The following is a 13756-nucleotide window of genomic DNA, read 5'->3' on the forward strand; positions in this document are numbered from 1 at the left end:
AGTGCATTGTGAGGCTTCCTGGATTCTGCTGGCTACACAAGGACTCTGTGTCAGGCAGACTAGCAGGAAAGATGATGAGAGCATTGCTGCAAGGCTTATAGGCAGGGTCACTGAGTCCTGAGTCAGCTAAGCAGAAAGGAGTCCTAGGCTCATACTGCTGAAGGTATGTGGATACCTTGGGACAGGCTGGCCTGGGCCCCTGGCCAGAAGGGAGCGGTCATGTGGGGTTGAGGGCCAGGAAGGTTCCTGTTGTCTAAGCCACATTGCTTGTGATATTTGTTATGGCAGCTGGAGCTGACTGATGTCCTTCCTCCGAAGTCTGTGCACTCCCACAGTAGGAATGGTGCGTGCAAGTGGAGACGCCCTTTCTCCCCAGCTGGGCTCCAGTGTCCCCACCCCCGCCCTCCTCCTGCTGCAATGTTCCTGCCAGTTGCTGTTCCCTTGTCTGGAGGGTCAGACGACAAACCTCAAGTGAAGGGGTGAGTGCTGAGGATCAGGAGGAGCAATAGGGCCCCAAGACAGGATTGGGATGAGTCTTCCATTTTTATTTGGTGTTTCAAGCTTGGTTTGTGGGGGTCGCAGCTGATGGACAGGAAAGTCAAGAAGGGACCACTGGAGGGGGGAAGGTTCCAGCAAGGAGGCTGTTGTGGAAACTGGGTCTGTGGAGGAGAGCAGACGTGGGCTCAGGGAGGGGTGTGAGTCTCTGGATCTCATCCATCCAGTTGGTGACGTTGGTGAAGATGCTAGGGTAGATGGGGTGTCGGCAGTCAAAGCCCCAGCTGGCCAGCCCCATCAGAACCCAAAACTAGTGAAGTCACAGATCAGGGGCCCCTCAGAATCACTCTAGGAAAGAAATGGGAGTTCAGGTGGGTTACTGAGCCAGGTCTGAGAAGACCAGGTAGCAAAGTGGGGCTTATGAGTCTCTGCCCTCCAGCCTCACTTGGGTGGGACAGCTGTGAAATTCCAAGCACCAGCCTCCCACTCTGACCAGCCTGATTAAGTCATGCTGGTAAGCACTGGAATCATGCTTCAGGAAGTTTGTGATCGACCCTCAGAACAATCACAAATGTAAATCCATCAATATACGGAGGTTTTCTCTTAGAAAGCACTCTCTAAGGCCAAGAAGGGACAGCTACAGGATTTGATGCAGAGAGAGCTGGTGTGTGAGTGGAAACTGGCCAGCCGAAGCTGCAATAGACTTGGCTTTTGCAAACTGAGCTGCAGCAGCACATCCCCACCTGAGTCGTCATCCTTTTTTATTCATTTAGTCAAGCCTTTAGTTTTCTTTCAACTTCTTGGTTGAGTTTCTTCAGAAAGTGCCCATACCCAGGCCTGGTGGAGGCAGCCTGTATTGCTCAGGGAGTAGCTGAGGGTCTCCTGAAAGCCTCTGGGAGTTACTGGAGTCCTGAAATGCTGTCAGGGCAGGACCATCTGGGTGGAAACTCCCTCACTTCACCAGCAAAACGGAAGGTTTCATCGTTGGAGGTGGGTAGAGGAGCAGGGGCCATAGCTGTGCTTGGTCCCCTTCAAGCACCTGTCCAACACACACATCCAGCATCCAGGGCAGCTTCTGCCCTTGAGCACAGGAGTGACATGACGAAGTTCCTCTTTCATGAAGCTTTTGTAAAGAATCCAACTAGGCTGCCATTGTCAGACGTGACATGTGGAAGCAAGCCACGGAAAGGACAGGACAGGAAGGGAAGGACATTTCATAGGGTGGAAGCATGGAGCTTTCCCAACCTGAGATTCTAAATAGGACAACCCAACTTTCTGATGCTGGAGCAGAGGGAGCAGTGAGTGCAGACGAGGAGAGGAGGGATGGCCAGGTGGGTGGGAGGAAGAGCAATGACAAGTGGGAAGCAAGGCGGGTAGACAGGACTCAGGTTCCCAGGGCTTTTAGGTGGGGGTTGGAGTTGACACCCATGGAGAACTGCTGGGTCAGTCTAGCACCTGGATTGCTCTGGTGCTGTGTGGAGAATGAACCTGTTTGGAGGCAGCTACAGGAGAGAAGGTGAGAAATTATGGGTGGGGAGGGGCCAGGGTGGTAAGAAACAGATTTGGGACAATATATTGAAGGAGGCAACAGGACCTGTCAAAGTTGAGCCTGTCTCACCAACCATGGAAGAAGTGTAGCGGGGAGGAGCAGGCTGAGCACAGAGCCCTGGGTTCTCCAGCGTTTAGAGGTAGGAGGGGAGGGGACCAGTGCAGAGTGGAGTAGCTGGCTGGTCCTGGTGCCCAGAACGGCAGTAAGACTTGGTCAAGTGCTGAATGAGAGGAGGACTTGGGGCTATGGGTGTCTCTGGCAAGACAGGTTCCTGGGGACATTGGCCATGAGGCTCTGGTGGTACTTGGAATGCTCCTGGGCAGAGTGGGTTAGATTCAGGGCTGTTAGGAGGAGTCTCTGGTTGAAAGGAGGCAGAAAAACTGGGCAGTAACAGGAAGGAGAGTGCCACTGCATCTTTATATAAGAGCCGTGAAAGTGGAGAGAAGACATGGAGCAAGGGAGCCTCTGGACACCCAGAGCTCCAGGAGGGACTGGCTGCAGGAGGCTCAGGAGAGATGGAAGATGCCTGCTGGACTGGGAAGATGAATGGCACCTAGTCCCATTGAATGCTTCAGTGTTCTCAGTGAAATAGGAAGCAAGCTCTCCAGCTGAGAGGGAAGGGTGGGGGAAGTGGTGACTTGAAGGAAACAGAAGGGTACGTGGTGTGGCTGGCCAAAAGTATCCCTCGAAGACGGCTATCCTCATCACCAGAACCTGGGGCTATGTTACCTTACACGGCAAAAGGGACTCAGCAGCTGTGATGAAGTAGAGAATCAAGAAATAGGAAGATAATCCTGGATGATCTGGTTGGACCCAACATAAACACAAAGGTACTCATGAGGAAAGAGGGAAGCAGGAGGTCAGAGTCAGAGGAGGAGATGTGATGACAGGAGCAGAGGGAGGAGCAATGTGATTTGGTGACATAGGAAGGGGCCACGAACTGAGGATTGCTGAGGACCTCTAAAAAGATAGAAAAAGCAAGAAAACATTTTCTCCTAGAGCCTCCAGAAGGGAGCAGCCAGGCCAACACCTTGACTTTAGACTCTGACATCCAGAAATGTAAGATAGTACATCCTGCTCTCTGAGCCACCAATTTAAGGTGATGTCACCAGAGCACCAAGAAAGTCACACCAGGGGCTTCTTGGACATTGGGAATGTGCCATCATCCCCTCAGCTCTTCTCCTCTGGGGTCCCCACCTGGGGTCCCCTTGGCCCTCCCCTTAATGTACCCATACCTCGCACTTTAAGGCCAAGGAAGGCTTGGTCACTATACACTCCAAGCCTCAGGGATTCATGCAGATGAGTCTTGTGGTTGCTGATATTATGGTGGAATCTGGGCCAGAATGGGGGAGATGGGAAGGGCTCCAATAGCCTCCTGACCCAACGGGAGTTCTGAGAAGGCAGAGGAAGCCCCACCACTAGTATATCCCATGGAAAATGAGCTGTGCTTTGCACTACTGAAAAGACTGAGAAAACTGAGCATGGGTGTGTGGGTTTTGTGTGTGCTGAGTGGAGCCTGGGCAGTGAATTCCACATTGGGTGAGAGGATAGGTCGAAGACACGTCCAGAAGAGCAGGTACAACCCAGGTAGACGGAGACAGGCCAGGCCAGGAGATTGAAAGCCAAGACTTGCTAAATACTTCCTGAATGCCAGTACAGTACTAAATTTCCTGGTGCTGCTGCCAAGTCGTTTCAGTAATGTCTGACTCTGTGCAACCCCATATACGGCAGCCCCTCACAGGGATCTTTCTTATTAAGAGGAGACTTTAGCAAATCCATTTCCTGGGTGAGGAAGCTTAGCTAAGGTCACAATCCCAGGAAATGACAGACTGAATACTGGAACCAGGTCTTTTCTGCCCCACAGTCTAAGCACTGAGTGCCCCTGTGGTCTGTCGCTCCTCAGACCTATTTCTGGGTGCCCTGTGCAAGGGGGGAGGCACTTTCAGGGAGAGAAGAGGGGCCTGAGTTGGAGCATGGGGGCCAGAGATACAGCAGAAGATGAGTCTAGATGGAGTCTCTCAGGTAGGCTGTGGTGACTGAAAAGCTGAGAGAGGCAGGAGCGGGGTCATATGCTGCCTTAGGTCTTGAGGGTCCATCTCAGTGGTGTCCTCAGACTGAGGAGAAATGAGAGGAGGAGTGGGCTCAAGGGCACTATGGGTGTCCAGCAGGCAAGCAGACGAAGGGCCACGGAAGAGCTTGGCACATGATGCCAGCTTGGGAGGCTCGGCCCTGAGGGGGATGCAGTGGAGGTCATTGTAGGCTTTGAGTGAAAACACAGGGGCCCAGGCTGTGCTGCCTTATTTTAGGGTCACCACTTTCCCTCTCCCGGCTTGTTTCCTCAACTATAAAACAGGGCACTACACAGAGTGTATAGAAAGGTTCCCAATTAAAATATCCAACAAGGGGACTTCCTTGGTGGTCTAGTGGTTAAAAGTCCTCCCTCCTTGCAGAGGACATGGGTTCCATCCCTGGTCAGGGAACTAATATCCCACACGCTGCGGGACAACTAAGTCTACATGCTGCAACTCCTGAGCCCATGTGCTCTGGAGGTCGCACGCTATGACTAAGAGAGGCCCACGCTCTGCAATGAGGAGCTTGTGTGCCACAACCAAGATCCAACACAGCAAAACAAAACAGACAAACAGATGCGAAAGCAAACAAACACACACAAAAACCAAATACCCAACAGTAAACAAATATCAGGAATATATAAAATACATAAAGGAAGAAACAGAGAACCCAACAGAAAAATAAGAGGGGGGAAAATCATGAAAGGAAACTTTACAGAAAAAAGATATCCAATAATAATAAATATGTGAAAGTACCTTTAAGTGGTCATTGGGAAAATGCAAACCAATACCAAATGAAGCATCTGACAAACAACTAATCTCAAAAATATACAAGCAACTCCTGCAGCTCAATTCCAGAAAAATAAATGACCCAATCAAAAAATGGGCCAAAAAACTAAATAGACATTTCTCCAAAGAAGACATACAGATGGCTAACAAACACATGAAAAGATGCTCAACATCGCTCATTATCGGAGAAATGCAAATCAAAACCACAATGAGGTACCATTTCACGCCAGTCAGAATGGCTGCGATCTAAAAGTCTACCAGATATAAATGCTGGAGAGGGTGTGGAGAAAAGGGAACGCTCTTACACTGTTGGTGGGAATGTAAACTAGTACAGCCACTATGGAGAACAGTGTGGAGATTCCTTAAAAAACTGAAAATAGAACTGCCTTATGATCCAGCAATCCCACTGCTGGGCATACACACTGAGGGAACCAGAAGGGAAAGAGACACGTGTACCCCAATGTTCATCACAGCACTGTTTATAATAGCCAGGACATGGAAGCAACCTAGATGTCCATCAGCAGATGAATGGATAAGAAAGCGGTGGTACATATACACAATGGAGTATTACTCAGTTATTAAAAAGAATACATTGGAATCAGTTCTAATGAAGTGGATGAAACTGAAGCCTACTATACAGAGTGAAGTAAGCCAGAAAGAAAAACACCAATACAGTATAGTAACACATATATATGGAATTTAGGAAGATAGTAACTAACCCTGTATATGAGACAGCAAAAGAGACACTGATGTATATAGAACAGCCTTTTGGACTCTGTGGGAGAGGGAGGGGGGGATGATTTGGGAGAATGGCATTAAAACATGTATAATATCATATAAGAAACAAATTGCCAGTCCAGGTTCGATGCAGGATACAGGAAGCTTGGGGCTGGTGCACTGGGATGACCCAGAGGGATAGTATGGGGAGGGAGGTGGGAGGGGGGTTCAGGATGGGGAACATGTGTACACCCGTGCGGATGCATGTTGATGTATGGCACAACCAATACAACATTGTAAAGTAAAAATAATAATAATAATAAAAAAATAAAAAACAAACATATAAAATGAGAAAAGATGGAAAATGCTAAGTATTGATGAGAATACAAACTCTAATCCACTGCTTGAATGAGTGGAAATGGTGAACCACTTTGGAGATGTTTGGTAATATCTGCCAAAGCTGAATATACACATACTATTTATTCCAACAATTCTACTCAAGGGTTCTGTGAAGTAGAAGATAAAACATTTGGAAGTGAAACGAAATGAAAAACTTGGAAAGTACTAAAATATCCATGAACAGTATAACTGATCATAGAATTCAAAGCACACAGTAGAGTCCTGTAGAGCAAGGATTCTGAACAGGTAACCGTATGGATGAATCTCACAAATCTAATGTTAAGAAAGACTGACAAGTGGAACAGATGGTAAAGCGTCTGTCTACAACGTGGGAGACCTGGGTTCAATCCCTGGGTTGGGAAGTTCCCTGGAGAAGGAAATGCCAACTCACTCCAGTACTCTTTCCTAGAAAATCCCATGGATGGAGGATGCTGGTGTCCATGGGTCGCAAATAGTCGGACACAACTGAGCAACTTCACTTTCTTTTCTTCTTTTATGGAACATTCAGAATTAAATCTAAGGTATTAAAGGTGAAGATGGTGGTTTCTGTTGGGTGTTGGTGACCGGAAGGAGGTGTGAGCGGGGCCTCTAGGGTATTGATCACATGTTGCCTCACTGTGAAAATTCATCCAACTGATGAAAAGAGCATGGATATATTCTTTAGTATGTATGTTATACTTCAAAAACACTTTAATATACGCCTCAAGAATAGATGCTGTAGATGCCCTCATGTGCAAGGGACTTATGAAGGGGGTGTGGCCTGGCGGACACTGCCAAGGGATGGAGCCCAGGAAGACGCATGGAGGAGGAAATGGGAAGTCCCAGGGGCTCCACAAAGAGAGCAGAGGCAACACAGCCCCTCCCCAGAGAAACCAAGGCCCTGAGAACAGGTGAGGGAAAAACAGAAAGCGCCTTACTCGGCAGCTGGACTTTGCTGTGGAGAAGTCCCCAGCACGCAGCATTTCCATGTGCACAGCCCAGTTCTTGCCTCTTCCATCTACATATAACAGTTTATAGAACTTGTTCTCAAGGAAGCTTACCTTACCCTCCTGGAGATGGAAGGGTTCGAGCAGAGGTGCTACGAGCATAAGGAGGAAATCAGGGAAGGATGCTGTAGCCGAGCTACAGAGCTCTGCCTTACCAGTCAGCACTGCCCCTCAACACGGGGTTTTCTCTGCACAGCTGAGCTTTCATCCTTGTTTCAGTCTTCTGATGCTGCTGCTGCTAAGTAGATTCAGTCATGTCCAACTCTTCGCGACCCCATGGACTGGAGCCTACCAGGCTCTTTCATCCATGGGATTTTCCAGGCAAGAGTACTGGAGTGGGTTGCCATTTCCTTCTCCATGTTTCAGTCTTCTACCTATGCCTAGTAAGCCCTCCCGTGTTTCTCAAACTTTTCCAAATTCATCCTATTCCCTCCACCTCTTTCAAAGTAACAGACCACACTCCTATTTCACAAAGGAAAAAGGCAAATCCCACCAACACATGCCACTCACTGGTGCTTAGCAAACATTCACCAACCTATCTACCCTTTCACAAACCATCCCATCCACTCACCTTTTGTCTATCATTAACCTTGCTTTCCATCCACTTGTTCCTCCATCCATCTAGCTATCTTTCCTTATGTCCCGTTCGCCCACTCATCCTTCCATCTGTTTGCCTATAAACTCATCTTTTGTTACATCTCTCCATTCTCCCCTTTATCAATAGACTGCTCACTCCATCTCTCTGCCCAGCATCCTTTCACCCACCCTCCCAACCATCTTCCTTTCCACCCATTCATCCTCCCAACTTCCCCATCCACCCTCTCATCCACTCACTCATTTATTCATCACCCAATTTACTCATTTATTCCTGTATCCTTGTGTTAAGTATCTTTTAACTAATGATACAGGGGAACATTTTAGTTGGGGCAGACAGGGTAAATGAAGTAAATAAGTAGCGTTATTTTAGATCTAAGAAGTGGTGTCGAGGAAATACAACAGGGAGATGTGATACGAGGGGTGGCCTGTTTTAGCTCACGTGATCAAGTAAAACTCAGAGGAGCAGCTGAGTTGCATATGTAAAGAAACGACTCATGACAAGGTTAGTCGGGAGAGTAAATGCGTCCAGGGAGACAGCCAAGGTGCAGACCTGAGGTGGGAATGGCCTTGGCATCGTCAAGGCAGGAAGGAGGCCTGCTGGCTGGGGTGGGGTGGGTGAGGGATGCAGTGGGAGATGAGAGAGAGGAGGGGGCCTGAGAGCCAAGGCAGGGAGTTGCAACCTTTTTTTAAGAAGAAATGAGAAGGCACTGGGGGTGATGAGCAGGGAACTGGCATGACTCCTGCTCTAAAGCAAATATTCAGAAAGCTACATGGAGGGTAACATAGAGCACACAGGGTGGGAGCTGAGACCAGTCTGGAGGTCCAGGGAAGAAGGACCCGGGGGCAGCAGTGGGATACCTACCAGGTGCCAGGCCCTGCCTGGGGCACGGACTGGGATGTTGAAACAAGAAAGACAGGGTCCCTGTGCTCAGGAGGAACCAGTCTGTGTGTGTGTGTATGTGTGAAGTGTATATACATGTGCTGTGTGTGTGTCTCTGTATTGTGCCTGTGTGTGTGTGTGTGAAGTGTGGTATACATGTGTTGTTTGTGTGTGTATCTGTGTATTGTGTGTGTGTGTGTGTGGTGTGAGAATCCTGCGGACCTGGTTGTTTGTCCTATGATTAGGGCGTGTTAGTGACATACTGATAGGCAAGGACCAGAGATGCTGGAACATCCCACTCCATGAAGACAGCATCAATTCAAAATCCCTGTAGCAGCTCTGTAGAGAAACACCATATCAAATTATGACTCAATAATTACAAATAAGTACTCTTTCCCTCCCTAATTTTGCATCATAAGCATTTCACCAAATCATTAAAGTTTTTCTTTAATAAAAACTCTTGCTCATAAGTTTTTGCCTACATCTCTCCACTTTCAAACTTAAAAAATACAATTTTTCTCCTGTGTCATTCAGTTCACCTAATGAGCCTACAAAGTAGATGACTGAACTGGGTTGGGAGAAGAGCAAAGCGAGGTTCAGAATTGATCAGGCAAGCTCAGAGGTCAGAGGTCATATTGGAGTTTTCTTACCACTTTTCCCAAGCACTTCCTATGGCACTGGGAAATCAGAGAGTTTGTTAATGACTTGGATGGAGTCAGGCCCCAACCATGATCTTTGAGTTGGATCAAGTCATTCAGATCTACGGTTGATTTAAACCTTGGAATGAAGAACCAGAAAGACTTCAAGAACTCAGATTCTTGATTGCAAAGTCGAAGATTCCCAGACTTCAGAGCTTTACACTTAGGGAACACCAAAGCTTTCGAATCACACACTTTCAGAACTAGAACTAGAATGGTCCAGTCCTCTGGAAATGAAGTATAGTGGGGCAAGGGGACCTTTGCCTGGAGACGCCTCAGGTGGAGACACACCTCCCTTCTTTGCTCCTTTGTCCTTCTCCCCTTCCTCCTCCTCCCCATTCTCATCCCCCCAACTCCCCCACACCCCCTCACTTTCCTCATTGAGCATCCCCCAGCCAGGTATCCAGTAGGATGAGTTACTGGGGAGCTTCATGCCAGGGATCAGGAGGCAGGCAGGGATGATGTAGGAAGTGAAGTTCACAGGATAGAGCAGCTGCAACATGGCAATATCACTCCCAAAGGGATGTAACTTCTTGAAGTCTGGGTGCGTGATAATCTGGCTCACAGACACCTCCCGGGTGTGCTGGGACAGCTGGGTGCTTCCTAACAGACCCCGTAGTTCCACAGGGCTTTGGATTTCCTGGAGAAGGAAAGGCACACTGTCACCATCATCTCCAAGTGGGGACAAGCTCTTTCCCTGCATCCTCATCTAACTGCCACACGCCTCTGGACCCCTCTGCTCCATGTGATGCCAGACAGCTTCTGTCTCCCCATTTCTAATGTTCAGGAGGCCTTCTTTCTTGAGGCTAATTGATACCCTACTTACAGTTTCAGATATATGGCTGGCTTCTCCATCACACACTAGAATGGCAGAAGCACTGTATCCTTGTTCTGGAAAGGTCCTTGGTGGGGTCATCAAATGAAGGCCTTTTGATTGTACACAGCAGGCATTCTGGCTCAGTCCCAGATCCAACTTTACCTTTCCTGAGACTCCATACAACCCACCTTCTGGCCCCACACTCTTTCTTTTTTCAACACCTGCCGAAAGCCTGCTTCACTGAATTACAAGGACTTGCAAAAGATTTGTTAAATAAATGAGCAAATGAAGGCAGGAAACAGAACCTTGCCTTGACCCCCCAACACAGGTGCTGAATCTTACTCCCTCCCTCACTGTCTTCACAGCTCATCTACTTGGAGACCCTCTCTCACGTTCCCCTCACCCAACCCTTCCCCTCCAGCAAGGCCTCCCTCTCCACACACCTTCTCCTGATCCCCCACCCCATCTGCTCTGCCCTTCTCAACCATGCTGGGCTTTCTTTTCTGACAGGATGGAGACATGGTGAGGTGGGACTTGCCACCCCTGGTGCCACCGAGGCCTTGCACGGAACATGGCACAGAGTGGGTGCCGATAGACTCTGAGCCCCCAAAGCTCCAGTGCCCAGACCTGGGCTTGATGCCTGAACTCCCTGGCGACCCCTCCTCATTCGTTTAGAAATCAGTCACTGAGCCAGCCCCACCTGGCTAGCTGAATTAGACTCCTGAGCAGCCCTGTCACTCTCGCAGGGAGCCCACCTCCCCCTTATGCAGCCGGGCACCACAGCTCCCCACATGCACGCCAGTGACCATGACTCCTCCTGGGCACACAGTTTAGCAGGAGTAATAAGAATCGCCCAGCTGCTGGTCACACATGCGGTCCCAGGCCTCCATCTAGAGTCTGACACCGGGAAATAAGGGGACACTGAGAAGGAGCTGTGATCAGAGATGGATCCACACCACATGGCAGCGAGGACTGACACTGCCGCTCTCCTGACGCACACCTGTGTTGGGGAACGGACACAGGGGCTGAGGGCAGAGCATGAGGAGGATCTGGGCAGGTGAGCGGGGAGGACAGTCCACATGGAGGGTACACAGGCCAAAGGCAGGGACGACATGCCTCTGAAGGCCACAGACTGCCCAGAGGAAAGCCCAGAGGAGCCAACGTAGGACACCATCCCCCTTTTCTCTTCTTCTCCTGCATCCCCCTCCCCTGCCAGAGCCTGTGCTTGCAGCCTAGGAAGGAGACTCACTTGAGAAAGCAGTGGGCAGTGGAAAGAAGCCAGCTGGAGTTAATGAGGACAGCTCCACAGATGTGCGAGCCCTGGGACCACAGGCTGGCCTGCCACAGCCTCCGGCCAGCCTCCACATCCCGGCCACCATAGATCCTCCCCATCACCTTGGATATCCCGCACACTGTGGAGACTCCCCTGCCGCCTACAATAGAGACACTGGTGGTACCCCAAATGTTGCATAGGAAAGCCTCCCTGTTTCACATATAGGAAAATCAAGGCCTGGCCTCCAGCAGCCTAGCCAAAATGACAGGGCTACCTGGACTCTGCCTTCACTGGCTGCCACTGAGGACTGGAGAGCAGAGCACAACACATCAAGCCCTATGAGGATGAAGACCCGGGGGTCTGGGGGGACCAGCTCCCAGGAACATCTCCAGGCAGATGGACATCCTTGAGCAAGGCTGCCAAGTGCTGGGCATGACACACACCTCATTTCCCTCACCTAACATGCCTCCATGCCTTATCTTGTACATCAAAGAACTAAAGGTCTCAGAAGTTGCCAACATTGCTTTCTCAAGATCATGGCTTCTAAGGGCCTGTGCTCCCTCCACTCTACCCCATGTCTTAGGGAGGGAGATTTGCAGGCAGAAGTTGTGGTGCTGTGTGATCTGGGCAATTCACTCCCCTCACTGACTCTGTAGGAGTCTCCATTTCAAAAGGAAGAAGGAGGGGGCTAAAGGGGACAGCCCTGCTTCAGGGACTTACACCTGGGAGGCAGGAGTGTGCCCAGGCCCCTGAGGCCGGGCATCCTGGTCTAGGGCCTGGACTCCCAGGGCCTCAGTGAGGGGAATGACACCCTGGTCCCTGGACTCAGGCCCATTCCCTCAGTAGTCCTAGAACTTTCCTCCACCCAGCCTCCAACCTCTGGGCCAGACCCTGCTAGTCCCCTCTCCCACAGCCCCACAAAGGGATTGGGTCTCTTCCCACCCAGAGGCCTCACAGTGGAGGGCCTGACCCACCTGTGTGGAGGGGATCTCTGGGCTGCCTGGTTGGAGGGAAGGGCAGAGAAACGATGAGACTTAGTGACTCACCAGGCCCTGGTCACAGCCAGCCGCCCTCAGGCCCTGAAGGTTAGGAGATCTTGGACCGAATGGAGGCCCCAACACACCTGTAGCTCCTGGAGCCAACCTCTGTGCTTGCCAAGTCGGAGCGCAGCCCCTCAATGCTCCCCCATCGCCTGCAGTTGGGCCGGGGGCGGCCGTGGCTGGGGACCCTCGCAGCTCCAGGGTGGCCACGTTCAGCAGCAGCAGCCAGAGAAGAGCCGCGGGCTGGCCTAGGCCTTGGGGGATCCCCGCCTCCCCGCCCATTGCCAGGGTGACTGACCCCAGCCTGACCCCACCCTGCTCTGGCCCCGCCCCAAGCCCCAAGCCCACCCGGATCTTCTTAATAACTTTATAAACAAATCTAGTTCGATAAAATTTATATACCATGATGTTCACTTATTACACAGGACAAATCAATGAGTTTCAGTAAATTTTTAAAAAAATTTTTGTATTTAAATAAACCTTTTATTTTAGAAGTTTTAGGTTTATGAAAAAGCTACAAAGATAATACAAAGACTTCCAATATCCCTCTCACCCCGTTTCTCCTAATGTTAAGATCTTCTATTACTACAGTACATTTATCATAACTAGTGAGCCAATATTGATACATGGTTGTTAACCTTTGTCTACTCTTTTTTCTTCAGTTTTTTAAGTTTGAGATGCATAGCATAGTGATTTGCCTTACATGCATCATGAAATGGTCATCACAATAAATTTAATGAAGCCACATAGGTACAAAATGAAAGAAATTGGGAAAAAGTGTATTTCCTGGTGATTAGAACCCAGGATTTACTCTATCAACTTTCATGTATAACATAGAGCTGTATTAATTATATTTATCATGCTGTATATTGCATTCCTAGTACTTATGTATGTTAAAACTGGGAATTTTACTTTCCTAGTACTTATTTACCTTATAACTGGGAATTTGTGTCTTTGACTGTAGCTATCCAGTTCCTACTTCCATGTTCCTGGCCTCGTGTAACCACAAGTTTAATATCTCTCTTTCTATGAATTTGTTTTTGAAGTATAATTGACCTACAATGCTATGTTAGTTCCTGTTACACAACATAGTGATTGGATATTTCCTCACATTTCAAAATGATAAGTTACGATACATCACCATACAAAGACATTACATAGTTATTGACTGTATTCCCCACACTGGACATTTCTTACCCGTTTCATACTCATTTATCTTACAACTATATGGATACTTTTTATTTATTTCTTCTTTTTGACTGTGTGGGTCTCTGTTGCTCCACGAGGGATTTGTCTAGCGGTGGAGAGCAGGGGGTACTCTCTGCTGTGATGTGGCGCTTCTCATACGGTGGTTCCTCTTGTGGAGCTCTTTTTCTAGGGTGTGGAGGCTTTAGCAATTGAGGCGCATGGGCTTAGTTGCCCCACAGCATGTTATCTTCCTGGACTA

At 49.1% G+C, this 13756-nt stretch overlaps 1 protein-coding gene across 1 annotated transcript; it reads right to left on the minus strand.

Annotated features, from left to right (window-relative positions):
• Positions 1-2287: 2287 nt before the first annotated feature.
• On the minus strand, positions 2288-12591 carry LOC132345910 (putative serine protease 47). The gene is made up of 6 exons (XM_059889325.1): positions 12393-12591; positions 11246-11429; positions 10867-10996; positions 9552-9819; positions 2774-2847; positions 2288-2401 (listed from the first exon to the last, which is right to left on the minus strand). The coding sequence occupies exons 1-6, from the start codon at positions 12589-12591 to the stop codon at positions 2288-2290; spliced, it is 969 nt and encodes a 322-aa protein (XP_059745308.1).
• Between the last annotated feature and the right edge of the window lie 1165 nt (positions 12592-13756).

This window comes from Bos taurus, chromosome 8 (assembly GCF_002263795.3).
Source record: "Bos taurus isolate L1 Dominette 01449 registration number 42190680 breed Hereford chromosome 8, ARS-UCD2.0, whole genome shotgun sequence".
NCBI lineage: Eukaryota > Metazoa > Chordata > Mammalia > Artiodactyla > Bovidae > Bos > Bos taurus.